At 43.3% G+C, this 14,107-nt stretch overlaps 1 protein-coding gene across 1 annotated transcript in view; it reads right to left on the minus strand.

The window, feature by feature from the left end:
- IFT57 (intraflagellar transport 57) overlaps window positions 1-14,107 on the minus strand; it is a 29,104-nt gene continuing 14,997 nt past the window's right edge. The window contains exons 8-11 of the mRNA XM_084605452.1: window positions 10,303-10,431; window positions 6,080-6,346; window positions 4,269-4,335; window positions 1-206 (exon numbers count right to left, since the gene is read on the minus strand). Coding sequence (XP_084461578.1) covers window positions 34-206; window positions 4,269-4,335; window positions 6,080-6,346; window positions 10,303-10,431 — 636 coding nt within the window. The 3' untranslated portion in view covers window positions 1-33. The remainder of the gene's footprint in view (window positions 207-4,268; window positions 4,336-6,079; window positions 6,347-10,302; window positions 10,432-14,107) is intronic.

A 14,107-nucleotide genomic window follows, 5' to 3' on the forward strand; every position in this document is an offset into this window, starting at 1 on the left:
TCAATAAAATTTACTCTTCTGATTTAGTACAGATTAGTACACAGAGTCGTAGCTGACAGCCGATGCTTCTGCGACATTTCGCAGGCTTCCTTTTTCTTTGATCCTGGCCTGGAGGAGGGTGTGCACAGCCACACCAATCCTCACATCCATCTGCGTGATCTCCATCTTGAGACGAGCCAGTGCTTTGCGGATATTCACCAGAGGAGCTGGAAGGAAATGCACATCGTATGTCATTACACAGCTTTTGGCAACTGTGGGATGATGTGCTCATTGGCAGTCAACTTAAAAGGAGCAACTCCGTCCACTATTTCTCCTCATGACAATTCAACTGTTTGGTTTTCTGTGCCTTTATCAATGTTCATAGAAAAGCAAGAGATGCATTTCTTGATGAGAAATGTTTAGTTTAAAGTTGCAGTTTCCTGCTGCTCGATTCATACTCATAACATTGATGGCGGCATAATTATGGGCTATGCGTAGAGGTTGACATTTCATTATGAACTAAAAAAAAAAAAAAAGGAAAAAAAGACAGAAGTATGGTGAATCTAATTTTAAGTGCGTACTGCTCCAGGTTCTACAAGACGAGCCACAAACACCATTTTTAAAGCGCGCAAGCAGTGCGAGGAATACAGCCGGCTTGGTGTGCAGATCCTCGTTTGGAAAGTGTTTTTTTTTTTCCTTTTTTTTTTTTAATAACATGCTCTTTTTTGTCAGCAGCACATATGGCAAACAAAGGCTATCATAGAATGTTATGAATAGCGCGGCCTCACTGGGTAGAAAATCAAAACCTGAGATACAGTTCTGCAAACTTGAACATGAGACCAGTCGAACACTCAGGCACCCAGAGAGCAAGAATAAGATATCGTTCATTCAAGGTGGAAGGAAAGTACAGTAGTGGTCGCAGTTAGGCTTGCGCTATTCCCTTGTGTGCCTACTGTTTATCTAGCTATAGTAAAACTAGCTATTTTGTTAAATCAGGGGGGCTCATTTTTTATTTATTGTTGTTCTAAAGAGATCCTGAGCACTGCTTGGGGGGCAGACAGCAACCACGAAGAAGGAAGTGTCCTTTTCTTGCCATTCATGTGGAATGGCATTGTCTCTGTCCTTAACACTGTCTCCGCCGAAAGATGTTTTCGGCAGAGCCCCAACAAGATCAAAGTAACTTATTGCTACCACCCAATGTGACTGACTTGTTACATGCAACGGGACTTGACAAGCATGCTTTTGCCATTCACTATCTACTTGTCATGAGTCAGAAGAACGGGTTTGAGACAGAAGATTGAACTGGAGGACGGGATGGAGTTAGCGTCATTTTTGAACAACACCTGAAGACAACGACAAAGCCGAAAATTCGGGGAGTTGAAGGAGAGAATGCAGTAGAGATATAAAAACAGAAATGAAGACTTGAACAAAGGAGGAGTGTTTCAAGTGTACACGGTAGTGCACAGCTGTTGGAAGATGCTCTCTTCTGTTACTTTTTCTATTGGCAGCAGCACTTCCTCCTACAAGCACAACTATAAGTACAACCACATATTTCACTAATGAACAGACTGCCTATAGTAATGAAATGCCAAGGTGACCTATAAGTAACTTGTGACCTGAGATGGTGGCTACATTTAATCACTGAGAGAAAAAAAAAGAAGTGGAGCACAGTCACTGACCAAGTCAGAAAAAATTCTAGACTTTTCGGAACCGCATATGGGTTCCTTGTTCATTGAGCTGGACAAACAATCACGTAGCACGTGACGTAACGAGCGTGTGTAGATGGCTAGCATAGTCCCTTGCGTCCGGTTCATGGTAGCTGGTGTTGATTGAATGATTAGTGATTCCAGCAGCCGCCGAGATGATGTGCTTCTTTCCTTGGCAACAATAGTGGTGTTGCTCCAGTCAATATTGTGAGTATGTTATTGCACATGCTCGGCAATGGCGTTCGTCATGTGATTGTTATTTCTCATGTCACATTTGTGCTCGTTGAGTTGTCTTGAAAACTTTCCTGTTTTGCCAACGTACACTTGGGGGCAATCAGCGCATGGAATCTGGTAGACAACGCCTGGAAAAGCCGCAATCGGCAGCCTATCTTTCAAGTTCATGAGTTGGTTCCTGAGCTTTCTGGTCGGAATGCAGGCAATGCGCATGCCGTATTTTGAAAACACGGCCGATAGTGCCTCGCTGACCCCTTGCACGTAAGGAATGGCTGCACGTGCTTGGAAGGTCCTGTTTCTCTGTGTTTTCTTTGGTGCTGCAAGAAGCATTGTCCACAAAAAGAAAGACATCAGGATTCCAAACTTCCATCTTGTGATCAAATTTTAACAGCAAGGAGTTAAAAATGCTGGATGTCATTCACGCATTTTGATTTGTTTCATAGGTGACAGTAATGCGATGCCAGTGGCTGAAACAATGGGGGTCGTTTTGACTTTCCAATCATGGGGAAGCCCTCCTTCTCAGTTCTTGACATATTGCAACATAAAGACTGCCGATATGGAACAGAATTTAGCTAAAGAGATTTGAAGTGCATAATGTACAAGGTGTCTCTTCTAAATAAGGTGCAGGGAGCTGAAAAAGTTGCCCTTAGTAACCAAGTGTCTCTTGTAACCGTGTCTCTTGTATGCAATGTTGTTCACATGGCAGACATAGGAAAACCAACCAAACCATTTTCAAATGTCTCTTATAACCGAGTGTCTCTTGTAACAATATTTAACTACCTAGGCAGCTGATGAATGCAGCAGTAAGTGTAACAGAGCTGTACAAAATGTTCTTGCTTGTCTCTAGCATTTCGTGGTGTACAACTGAGCAAACTAACCTCAATCACTCAGAGATTCATCATTCTGAGACAATTTTACATCTGGTGCATTGTTTTCAGTGGCTGGCACCTGAATATTTAAAGAAGTTTTAAGCCTCAAAGATATAACTGATTGCATTGAAACCTATATACTAGTTGCATTCCTCATACTTCAAAATATATTGCACACCAAATTTGGTCTTTGCATCTAAAATATAGATACATGAAATTTGTACAAAAACGTGATGTTTAGCCCAAAACAAGTTGAGAAAATAATGAAACTGGAAGTTATAGAAAGGTCCTGTGAAAGAGATCAGCATCATCGGTGAAAATATTTTTCTCCGTTATTACTTCCCAAGAGTGTGAAGCGGTAACTAGCCTTGGGGAGAAAATGTATAGACCTATCCGCCTGCCCAAGCATGATTGCAGGCACGTATGTGATTTGACACATCATACGGTTGAAAATAGGTTGGTTCTGTAACTTTCATACCAGCCACCATAAGTGCTTTAACTGAGCTGTTTATAATTTCCCTACCAATTCCAGCTCTGATTTTTTTTCTTTTTTCTTTTGTTTTTTGATGTGAGAGGAGAATGCACAAGGTTGCTCTAACAGCAAGAATAGTTAAACTCAAAATTAAAAAAAAAAAAAAGCGTCGTTCGTCAACACTTGTGTACCCTAAAGTCCATGAAAGGATGCGGCCGCTGAACACAAGAGGAGAGTATTAAAAACAACACTTCTAGATGCCTGCTGCAGTTTTAAAGAGGCAAATCTGATGAGATCAGAGCAAATGTTTTGAAACTCAAGGTTTAACTCTCTCCAAGGCTATTAAAATCTTTTCGAGGCAAATTCTGAATGATGGAGGTGAAGTAAGACCTGTGAAGTAAGAATTTAATATGCCAGACAGCTACAACTTTTGATATCAATATAATAATGGCATAAAATACCAATAACTAAGATAGCTAACCCACTGTAACGCACTGAATAGTTGCAACAGACCTTTTGTGATAAAAAAATTGTCATTATGTTCAAGATCAAGTACCTAACCTTTAAAACATTTTGGTTTGTTCTGGATTGTGGTGTTTAATGCCCCAAAGCAATTCAGGCTATGAGAGACACCATGATGGAGGGCTGTGGGAATTTCGACCACTTGGAGTTCTTTCATGTGCACTGACATAGCACAACACACGGGTGCCTAGCTTTTCACCTCCATCGAGAAGTGGCCGTCGCAACCGAGGCCAACCTTTAACACGCTCCACGTTTTGAATGAAGAAAATGAGATCCAAGCAATAGTCAGATTCTCTGTTTTTTTTTGTTTTCTTGGGCAGTTAAAAAATTTTCCCCAATCAGGAGACACCTTCAGTGATAAAAAAATTGATATGGTGGTCTGCTGACTATACACAGGTCAGCAGACATGTAGTTGCAGCCTGTTGGTCACTTGGGACATTTTCTTCCCCAAAATGCAAGTCAAGAAAGTGTAACCAAGAAACTCACTTCCATCTGTCATGCTGGAGCCCCTCTCCTCCATTTCCTGCTTCATCTGCTCAAGCTCTTCCGTAATCTGCAAGAAATGGGCAACTGTTAAGTCACAGCAAGGCAACTCATTTGAAGCCATCATCATCCAATAGGCTGCCACATTTATGTGCTGAAGTCCGTCACTCAAATTCACATTAGAATGCAGGCACCTTAAGTGCGAGAATGCTTCAACAAGGAAGTGAGACGGCAATTACATATCTGCGGCAACAGTCTTCCGATAGCAATTGAACTTATCCTCGGCAATGGCTTTAATCCTTTGCACTAATGATTCTAACAAATTCTTTTGATCTAGTTTGGTTTGGCACCTAACATCCCAAAGCGACTGAGACTATAGAAAATACGTAGTCACCTGCCAGTATTTCCTATGTCCAAACAACTTCTGTAGATGCCCTTTTAAATAATGCATTCTCTCAAATGCTTTTTTGAGCAGTTCCCTGACTGACTCTTTGTAGGAGCAGGATAATGCCCAGCGATAATAATTATAATTGGTTCACAGGACGGGAAAGGCGCGGTAACTGTCTTACTTGTTTGCTGTGGACACCTCAACCGCGCCGTAAGGGAAGGGAGGAAGGTGGGAGTGAAGGTGGAAAGAGAGAAAGGGGAGCCGTAGTGGAGGGCTTCGGAGTAATTTCGACCACCTGGGGATCTTTACGTGCGCTGACATCGCACAGCACACGGACGCCACTTCGTTTCGTCTCCATCGAAACGCAGCCGCCGAGGTTGGGTTCGAACCCGGAAACTCCGGCACAGTAGTCGGGCGTTTTACCACTGCACCACCCCAGCGGGGCCAGCAATAACTCTCTGAATGGCCAAAATGGTCACTTGATATACATTAGTACAAAGACAACAGATTGGATGTGCGTTATTTTCTTCTTTTTTTTTTTTTTTGTAATTATGCGCAAGACATTAAAATTCAAACTCTTTTATCCTAGCATCAGCTATACTCTTGCTCAGGGCCATGGACTGAGAGCAATGAATAAACACAAATCGGCGCATAAAAGTTTAATACGATAGCGTTAATGGCCCCGTGTCACAGAACAGCCGGTGTTGTCATTGCTGTTCTCCGCTGTAATGCAAAAATCTACAAGGAAGCAAAGAAATGAAAAATTCTCCTGAATGTATAGGGAATCAAACTCCAGCTCTTCAGATGCGAAGCGAGCATGCAACTCATACACCACAGAACCATGTTGCTCCTTTCAAGTAAAAGTGAGCCTAGCGTATGCTTTACCTTACGACTGTATGCTAATGAACAGCCATGCCATTAGAAAGGAAATTCACGGAATGAACAGGCAGTGTTAAAGGCGCTATCGCGTCTGCTTCTAAGGCGGAACTTGAGAACCCCCCCTAGTTTTTTGACAAATAATCTACAACCGATTTTCTTTTACAATGTAGTTTCGGTTTCATCATTCAAATGGTGGCTTTGACACCAAAATTCAGTTAAGGTCGCACAATGAATATAAAGGTGGCAATGTTATTGCTAATCTTTTTTCATTTATTGTCATTTTTGTTAAATGAGCAAGTTGGCACATGAGCTGTAGTGAACGGAAAAAAAAAAAGCAGCGATCATATCGCAGTTTCTTAATGCCCGAGGAAACCTAAACTGCAGAAGGTATTTAATTAAAAATTATTTACCAGGCATATGCAAACCCCACAAGGAGATCTGTGTACTATTAATGACTGACACATACCTTTCTAAAAAAGAAAACGCAACCAAACATCGTGTGTCCGCAGTCACTTAACCTAAGTGAAGCACCAGTAGTGAAACCCACCTGTGCGAGCGTACGCGAGCGATCTGTGATGCCGCCGCTGACGGTTCGGTAGTGTTCACGGGTGCGTGCTAAGGCTTCCTGCACCGACCGATACTGGGCCAAGGGCACCTCCAGCTGTGCGTTCAGGTACTTCTCACGGCTCGCCAGCTTGTCAAGAGCTGAGCCGAGCCCAGCAGACAGCCGCTCCAGCTGAACTCGCGTCGACCTCAAGCCCTCATCCAACTCCTGCCTCTGCTGGTGGATGAGCTCCAGGTGACCACGCCAGTCCTGCAAAGCACTACAGGGTGTCACTGCCCACCCATCCCAGACAACAACTATCTGTTACCCGCACTACTACACCCTCATCCACTCTTACCTTCACTCAATTCCTATTTCTGCCTTTTCCTTCCCCCACTTACCTATTTGGGAATTACGAACCAGATATGTCCCGCTGCAGCTACACACCCCCTTCCTTTCCCCATTGAAGCTTTCATTTACTCTAAACTTAGTCTTCTCATCCGCTGTGCGTAAAACCATTTGTTTCTTCTGTTACACGGGAGATATACAAAAATGCAAACGTGTACACTACTCAGCAACATTCCTTCCATATTCTCTCATCAGGGACTCACTACATGGGCTGCCCATACGCTGCCATATTGAAGACAAAATCCCAGAGGAAGGACAGTCACATAACCAGCACTAATAAGTGAGCAATGTATCAAACTCACAGAATATCTTAAAAAAACTCAACATAAGGTAGCATAAGGAAGCACGGGGTAATGATGTCTTTGTAATCCCTTTCAGTATATTCATAAGAAACACCATAAGTGCATTCATTAGTAAAGGTAAATGGAAAGTATTTAACAGCATATATCCACTTCTTTCTTGTCGCACCATGCCTAAGCTGCACCAAGTGATCTCAGACTACTAGGGTACTGCTTCAAGGGGACTTTGTATACATCACATCTGAAAGACTACAGCAGTCTTGCAAATACTGAAAAAATATATCTTTATTTTGTTAGCAAAAACCCAACATTTACCTTTCACTGACACTACCGAGGATTCCTGGCTGATGAATAGAGGTTCATCACTGAGCCCTTTTTTAACATTGTGACACTCATTGAAATGCTCTAACTATACTATAGTCAGACACAACTCAAAAATAAACAGGCAAATGCCTTTGAATGGAGGCCCCTCAGCATATGGTGCCGAATGCTTTTCACGATGTCATGATTAGTCTGTGCTTAATCCCCTGTAACACAAATGAGGCATGGAGTTGAGCACAGGATAACCTGGCATGACAGGGTACTACCCACGAACTAAACACAATGTCACGAACATCGGTCAATGCCTTTGGTCAGACGACCGCTTTGATCGAGTTGTACTCGATTATAGGAAGCACTCACAACAAAGCAATCCAAAACAATGTTAATGCCAAAGAATTCATTCCTGAGAAATGAGCCCTCATGTAAGCACTGCAAAATGTGCCTCATCGTGCTTCTGCATGGTAATCTGTGAACTAATCTGAACAGTCAATTCTGGATATACCAAACCCAGATATAAAAAATTATTGCCTACATCGAGTTCTCAGAATATCCCCTTGAGTATCCTGTGCAAAAGTATAGGAGAGGTGTTCTCGTTTATCGAACTCCTGTTGAGCGGAACATTTTATACATCAAACTGTGCATTGTGCAGCTGCTAGGTGCGCTTCCAATAATGGCGACCGCAGGATCATTTCTCACACGTAGAGCCGGATCAGCCTTGGGCACCTGCTGGAAACATGAACGCTCTAAAACAGCTTGTCGAGGGGAAGGTCTTCTCTGCTTGAAAGTGGTATCCAGTGTGACATGCTTGTTTTCAATGTGACACTGCTGTCACGTGGAGAAGCTAACATTCGGTGCAATGGTTGTGTGGTAAAGCCAGCCTTGCTGACAGAACACTTGCGGCGTCTCTAGAGCGGTCTGCTTCACTGCTAAAGGCAATGCAGAAATCAACTGTAGCCTATTTTACCTGAGCTATATTTATAGTGTGCTTATAGTGTGCCAGTAACAAAATTACGCCTCTTATGATCAGCAATGGCTTTTCCCAAAGCACTGTCCGCACTGTCTGCGCACGTGAACCCCAGCAGCACTTGCGTAACGCGAGGTGCAAGCAGCGTGAGCTCCGGTGGTGTGAGGCCTCGACGCAGCAGGGTAAGTATACATAGCAGTGCCTGAAGAAAGTATTGCGTCTGATGGAGTGGCAGCATTATGAAAGGCAGTTTATGATGCTGGTGCTGCGCCCAACAGAAACTGGTCTGTGACCGTGCAAGTGTTGATGCAGGCACAATTTACTGGAGAGAGAAGAGTTTTACCAACAATGAAATTGTGTGTGCTATAACTAGATCGCCTAATTTGAGAAATGACAAAACCATCAATAACTACGCTGCATCATACCTTTGAGATCCCAGGTGCTCTGTAAAGGTAATTCTTTGCTTGAACAAGACTCAATGGCAGAAAATCACAATCTTTTTTTCTTCTTCTTCAAAAATGAAAACGAGAGCTGAACACTGTTTTCATGCAACAAAGAATGTCTCATCTTTATTTCTTTTCTCCGCATGATGCCAGAAAAAGCCAGTAAAGTTGAACACGTGGCTCAGTGCCTGGCATTCTGCGGCTGATCGTAAGGTTGAGGCACTGAATCTTCGCTGCAGCCCCCAAATTCCGATGGAGCTGAAATACGAATATACTCGTATGTCCTGCACACTGCAGCGTCCCTCGAAGCCCATGATCCCTGAACAGCACGTACGCAGCTTTGAGACATTAAACCCCACATACCAACGCCACACTGCAATTTCGTTGCAGGTGGCAGCCAAAACGTACACTGTTCTCCATCTACATGTTGGCGAGAAGCTCACTTATTTGCAATAATTGTGGTCAAAGCCATCTTCAGCTGTAACTATTCAGCAAAAACCTCTTTGTCTGTCTGCTTGCCTACGCCTTTCCCTATCCATTTGTCCATCTTAAGCCTTTATCTCCTGGGCACCCTCAACTAGATACACCATGCCACCACCAGTAAAAATGCATCTTTCACTTGTGAGCCTCCCCTACAACCACTCCGCCCTCCTCAGACCTTCAGAATGCATGAAAACAACACTAATCCACAATCCTCTGCCTTCCACAAGCCAATCTACCAGAGCCCTATGGTGAAAATGAATTAAAAGGCACAGTGTTAAAGTCAGCAACCTAAATGCAAGATGTACAAACAATACGACTATGCAGAATTTATTACACTGCATTGTATTATTGTATGTGCATTTTTGAGTGCAATTTTCGGCGCTCACTCCTGCATTGTGGATTTTCAACATTGTTGTCAGCGTAGTGGTTGGTGTAATCGGCCACTTACTTTTCATCTTCTTAACGCTATGCACATTTAGCTTTCAAGGCTTTCGCAAAGTAGATAAGCAGCATGAAGTGGCTTACTGCTCTTGTACTTGTGAAGCGAATGTTTTCAATAACAAAATTTCTGCTAAAAGATTTTTTTTTTTCAAGGTTAAATGTATAAAATGTAGTTGGATTGGTGCTGACAGATAGACTTCAAACTATCTTTCATAGTAGGTCTCTACAAACATTAAAAACAGGGCCCAATATAAACATTGGATGAAAAATGCATGTCATGACAGCTAAAAGCCTTTAGTCCCTGATGTACATTTGGTGTATAGGGTTCAACGCCCCATAGAGACATCAGCTATGAAGAACACTGCAGTGGAGGTGTCCTAAAATTTCAACCACCTAGGGTTCTTCAATGTGCACTGATATCAGGCACTACATGAGTGCCTTGTGTTCTGCCTCTATCGAAATGCAGCTGCAGTGGATGGGACGATATCTGAGCCTCGAGATCAGCAGCCAAGCGCCCTAACTACTGAGTGACCATGGCCATACTAATAAGGGTGGCAGAAGAATCTGAGCTAGAGCCCAAAAAGCTTTCTGGCTGCTGATTAAGGTAAAAGGTGATAAAAGAGCAGCTTCCATTGGCAACAGTAATGTCATTTAGTGTACAGTGCTGGCCACACTTCCAATTTTGCAGTCGCAACAAAATAGTGACGAAAGCCTTGCCTGTCACTACAGCTAATGTAATGCCAGAAAGCTAACTTATGGGCTGAAATATACAGGCCATTATATATTTGACAGATGTTATGCAGCTCACGAGAAAAGAGTGTAAATGAGAACAGGATGGAGCAAACCACTGGATCGCATTTGACTGACCTTAGCGTCAGGCTGAATGGTGACCCTGAGTTGTGGCAAAACCCTCTCCACTTCCATCTTCCACTCAGCGCTGTCCACAGTTGACTGCAGGATTTCCTCAGGCTTATTGCTTGCCTGAGTTGATCCGCCCTGCAACAACATGACTTACTGCACATCCTTACAGGCCACAGGAGGACTACAGTTTCATATATCTTGCACAGCTCTTTTAGGAAGCACTTTCCTTCCTTGTTATATATATTCTTAATTCTTAACTAATATTTATTATTAATTATTATCAGTTATTAATATTATGCGAACTAAACCAGTTGCCTCAGCACTAATTACCACATCTGCTCATATAACGAACACACCTGTTATTTCATTCATAAAAAAAAAAAAATTTATTAACATATTGTCACGTGAGGTAAAAGCACTACCCAGGCTTTCAAAAATTGTTCAAAAAAGAAAAAAGCCGATGCAAGTACAAAAATCACTCAACCAAGCATTACTTCATTCTTAGTGCAATTACTTCTTCCATATTTAAAATAGAGAAGCACCATTTGTGCATCGACAAGCATCTCAGTGCACAGTACTTGCAGGTATATACCGCAAACTAACAGCTTGCTCCATTTACTTTTGTCCGTGCCTGTACAGGTAAGGCCATGATATTTTAGAGTGCCTGCAGTGTTTAAATTCTTCACAAAAGCTCTCAAATATAAAGCTTTCGTAAATATATTCGCATGCTTATAAGAGGAATTGGCTAGAATATGTCAGTCCAGCCCAGATACACTGGACGTTGATGCATATTTCAAATTAATGCGCTAAAATAACTGCTTCGGTACTTCGGCACCTGCTGCATGTGAAACCGCTGACAAGGTGTGTGTGTGTGGTTTGCTTGATGGTGGTCTTTGGTCACTAGCACTCATTTTCCAGGCCACATCGCTGTCCACGGGTGAAGTCAACCCAACTAACCAGAGTCTAGTGACAACTCTTGCGTGGCATGCTTTGCTCGCTTGATTGCTGAACATGTCATAGAAACCAACAGTAGCCTACCATTTACAAACAATTATTATATTTGAGGCATTCTGGTAACCTGATTAGACACCCTATGATAGGCAGTGACTAATTCCAGAGCACTGTCCTCTGCATAATAAGCCTATCAACATCTAGATAGCAACGGGCTGTACGCCACTGGCATAGGTCTGTAGTGTATTCTTGCATTTTGATTAAAGTGGGATTATCTATTGCCATTTCTCATTTATCAAAATACCGATTGCTGAACTACTTTGTGATCCCCTTCCAATTCAATGGTTTGATTCTATTAGTCTCCTTTTAATGCACGAGTAATCACTTTGCTGTACATAGAAGCATATATATGCAGTTGGCATACACACCTGAGCTTTCCACAATACATCCACCCAGTGCTTACAAAGCACAGTGCCTTTGTTACAAGGTGAAGAGGAATCATAGTTTCTCAGAAAAGCAAAATGATAAAATTTTGTGAGCAACGAGAGGGTTGATTTTCCCTCTGGATCTTATAGAGGGAAAATCAACTGGCGCAGTCTCGACAGGATTGCAACGTCTTTCTGCTCGAGGCATCTGACGGAAGGTGGAAAGATCAAGTCGGTGGACAAGCTGCACAGCGGTACGTCCTAAAGGAGGAAATGTAAGTCAGTGTCGAAATACTGACGTCGGAAGCTTCTACGAAGGCTGCTGGTCGAGATCAACAGGACGCAGAGGGCTCAAGTCAGTGAGGAGCTGAAGGAGCTAGGCGACCGGAGAGTCGTGGAGGGTTCTAGTACGTTTGCTGCGGAAAGAATCAGGCGTCCATGTCGAGGTTCAAAAGAGAGGAGCCAGGTGACCAGCTAGTCAAAAGAAGTCGATGTGAGCATGCTACTGAAGGAACCGGGTCGTCGTATCGAAAAAGTTCAAGCCAGGGAGCTGCTGACGAACAAGGCGGCATCATTGGGAGGTTCAATTTAGCGAGCTGCTGCGAGAGCCAAGGCTGGTTTGGTCAGGTAAAACTGCGAGTCAGTCATTTGTAAATATTTTTCTCCTTGCTTGTATCTTTCTGTTTGTTTTATTAATTGTTAATAAATAGTTAACCTTTCCGGAAGTGTCCTCGAGTAATGTGATTGAGCAACATCGAACCTGCAAGACGTCAAGCATCCTACAACCATCATCATCAACATCTTTCCCCCTATAAGATCCAGAGGAAAAATCAACTGGGAGTGTCTTGTTTAAACAGACTACTCAGATTTACGCACCAAGGAACACTTGTAATTCTTTCTTAAGTTCTTAAAGCACCACTCTCATCCTCGAATGCATATTTACATTCTCTGACACAAACGCACACTTACGTTATAAGATCATATACTCAGCAAGCCAGAACATGACATATGCAAAGGGTGCAGACCACCCTGGCACATACAGCATAAATTTGCAAAGCAAATTGATTAATTAATTAATTAATTAGTAATAAGTAAATACGAGAGGAACGGGAGCACATTCTCTCGTTCCTCCCTACGACCGGAATGCCCCCTTTCGTGTTCGAGACTCCCTGTCGGCTTGGCTCTTTCTCAAAAGGTCGCTGTTAGCTGGGAAGACGGAGACCTGCAGCCGTTACATGTGTCTGTGTTCAGTATTTCCATCTGGTTTCACAACACACTCTGCCCAAAATGGGTATGCTCATTTTACATTCGTCTCTAGAGGGTACAGGAGTTGCACAGGTCGCCGTAACTTCATTCTGGATGGCATCTTTATAGCGCAAGAACGCAGGTGACCATCTCGTCCTTTGAATAGTTCCACAATGCAAGCGGTGGGCCACATGTGCTTTGGTGCATTATTGTCGTGGGCAATGACGATGTCCTCTACTTGCAGAGTGTTGGCCGGACTTGCTGCAGCTGTGTGAGCCGACCATAGTTGCAAGAGGTACTCTTTTTGCCATCGCTTCCGAAATGAGTTGACGATAGATTGTCGGTATTTGAAGCGACGAGTAATGTCCGAAGCAGTGGCCGACGGAACACGGGCTGAGCTTGTTTCAGGGAGGGAAGTCAGCCTCCTGCCGGTCAGCAAATGTGACGGCGTCAGAATAGATGGCTCACCCGGATCATTTGTTGTGCAAGTTAGCGGTCGGAAGTTAATGGTGGCTTCTACAGCAGTCAGTACGGTGGCAAGCTCTTCAAAGGAGAGGCTCTGACGACTGAAGATTTTCCATAGGGCGACTTTTACGGATTTCACCATCCGTTCCCACCAAGCTGCTTTTTCAATTATGAATTTCTAGCTGATTTGACATGAACTGCAGTAGTCCTGCATTTCTCTACTGCGAACAATGTTCCAGAGTGCCTTGACGTCCTTTGATGTCTTCTTAAATGCCAATGCATTGTCGCTATAAATGACCGATGGTAATCCTCTACGAGCAACAAAATGTCTCAAGGCAAGCAGAAAACACTCTGTCGTTAAATTGGAGACAAGCTCCAAATGAATGGCCCTCGTTGTAGCGCAGGTAAAAAGGGCGATGTAGCTTTTGGAGCTAACATTCTTGGTCGTTGTGTATAAGGGTCCTGCAAAGTCAATGCCAGTGACATCGAAAGCATGGCCACCACTCATGGCCACCATAAATCTCATGATCTATACACTCTCAGCAAGCGAGTGTAATTGCAGAAAGTGTCTGCCTGTAGCAAAGGTGGCAGATGGGATGCCTCAATCAGGAGCTGGCTCGACTGCTTCTGTCTTTCGTCATCTGCGAGTACGTTATCACACTCGAGCAGACATTTTGATGGCCAGTTACCTGAGGATTTTGCAAGCCAATCTGGACCATTACACC

Source organism: Amblyomma maculatum, chromosome 6 (assembly GCF_055883805.1).
Source record: "Amblyomma maculatum isolate TAMU_Amacu chromosome 6, ASM5588380v1, whole genome shotgun sequence".
Classification (NCBI taxonomy): Eukaryota; Metazoa; Arthropoda; class Arachnida; order Ixodida; family Ixodidae; genus Amblyomma; species Amblyomma maculatum.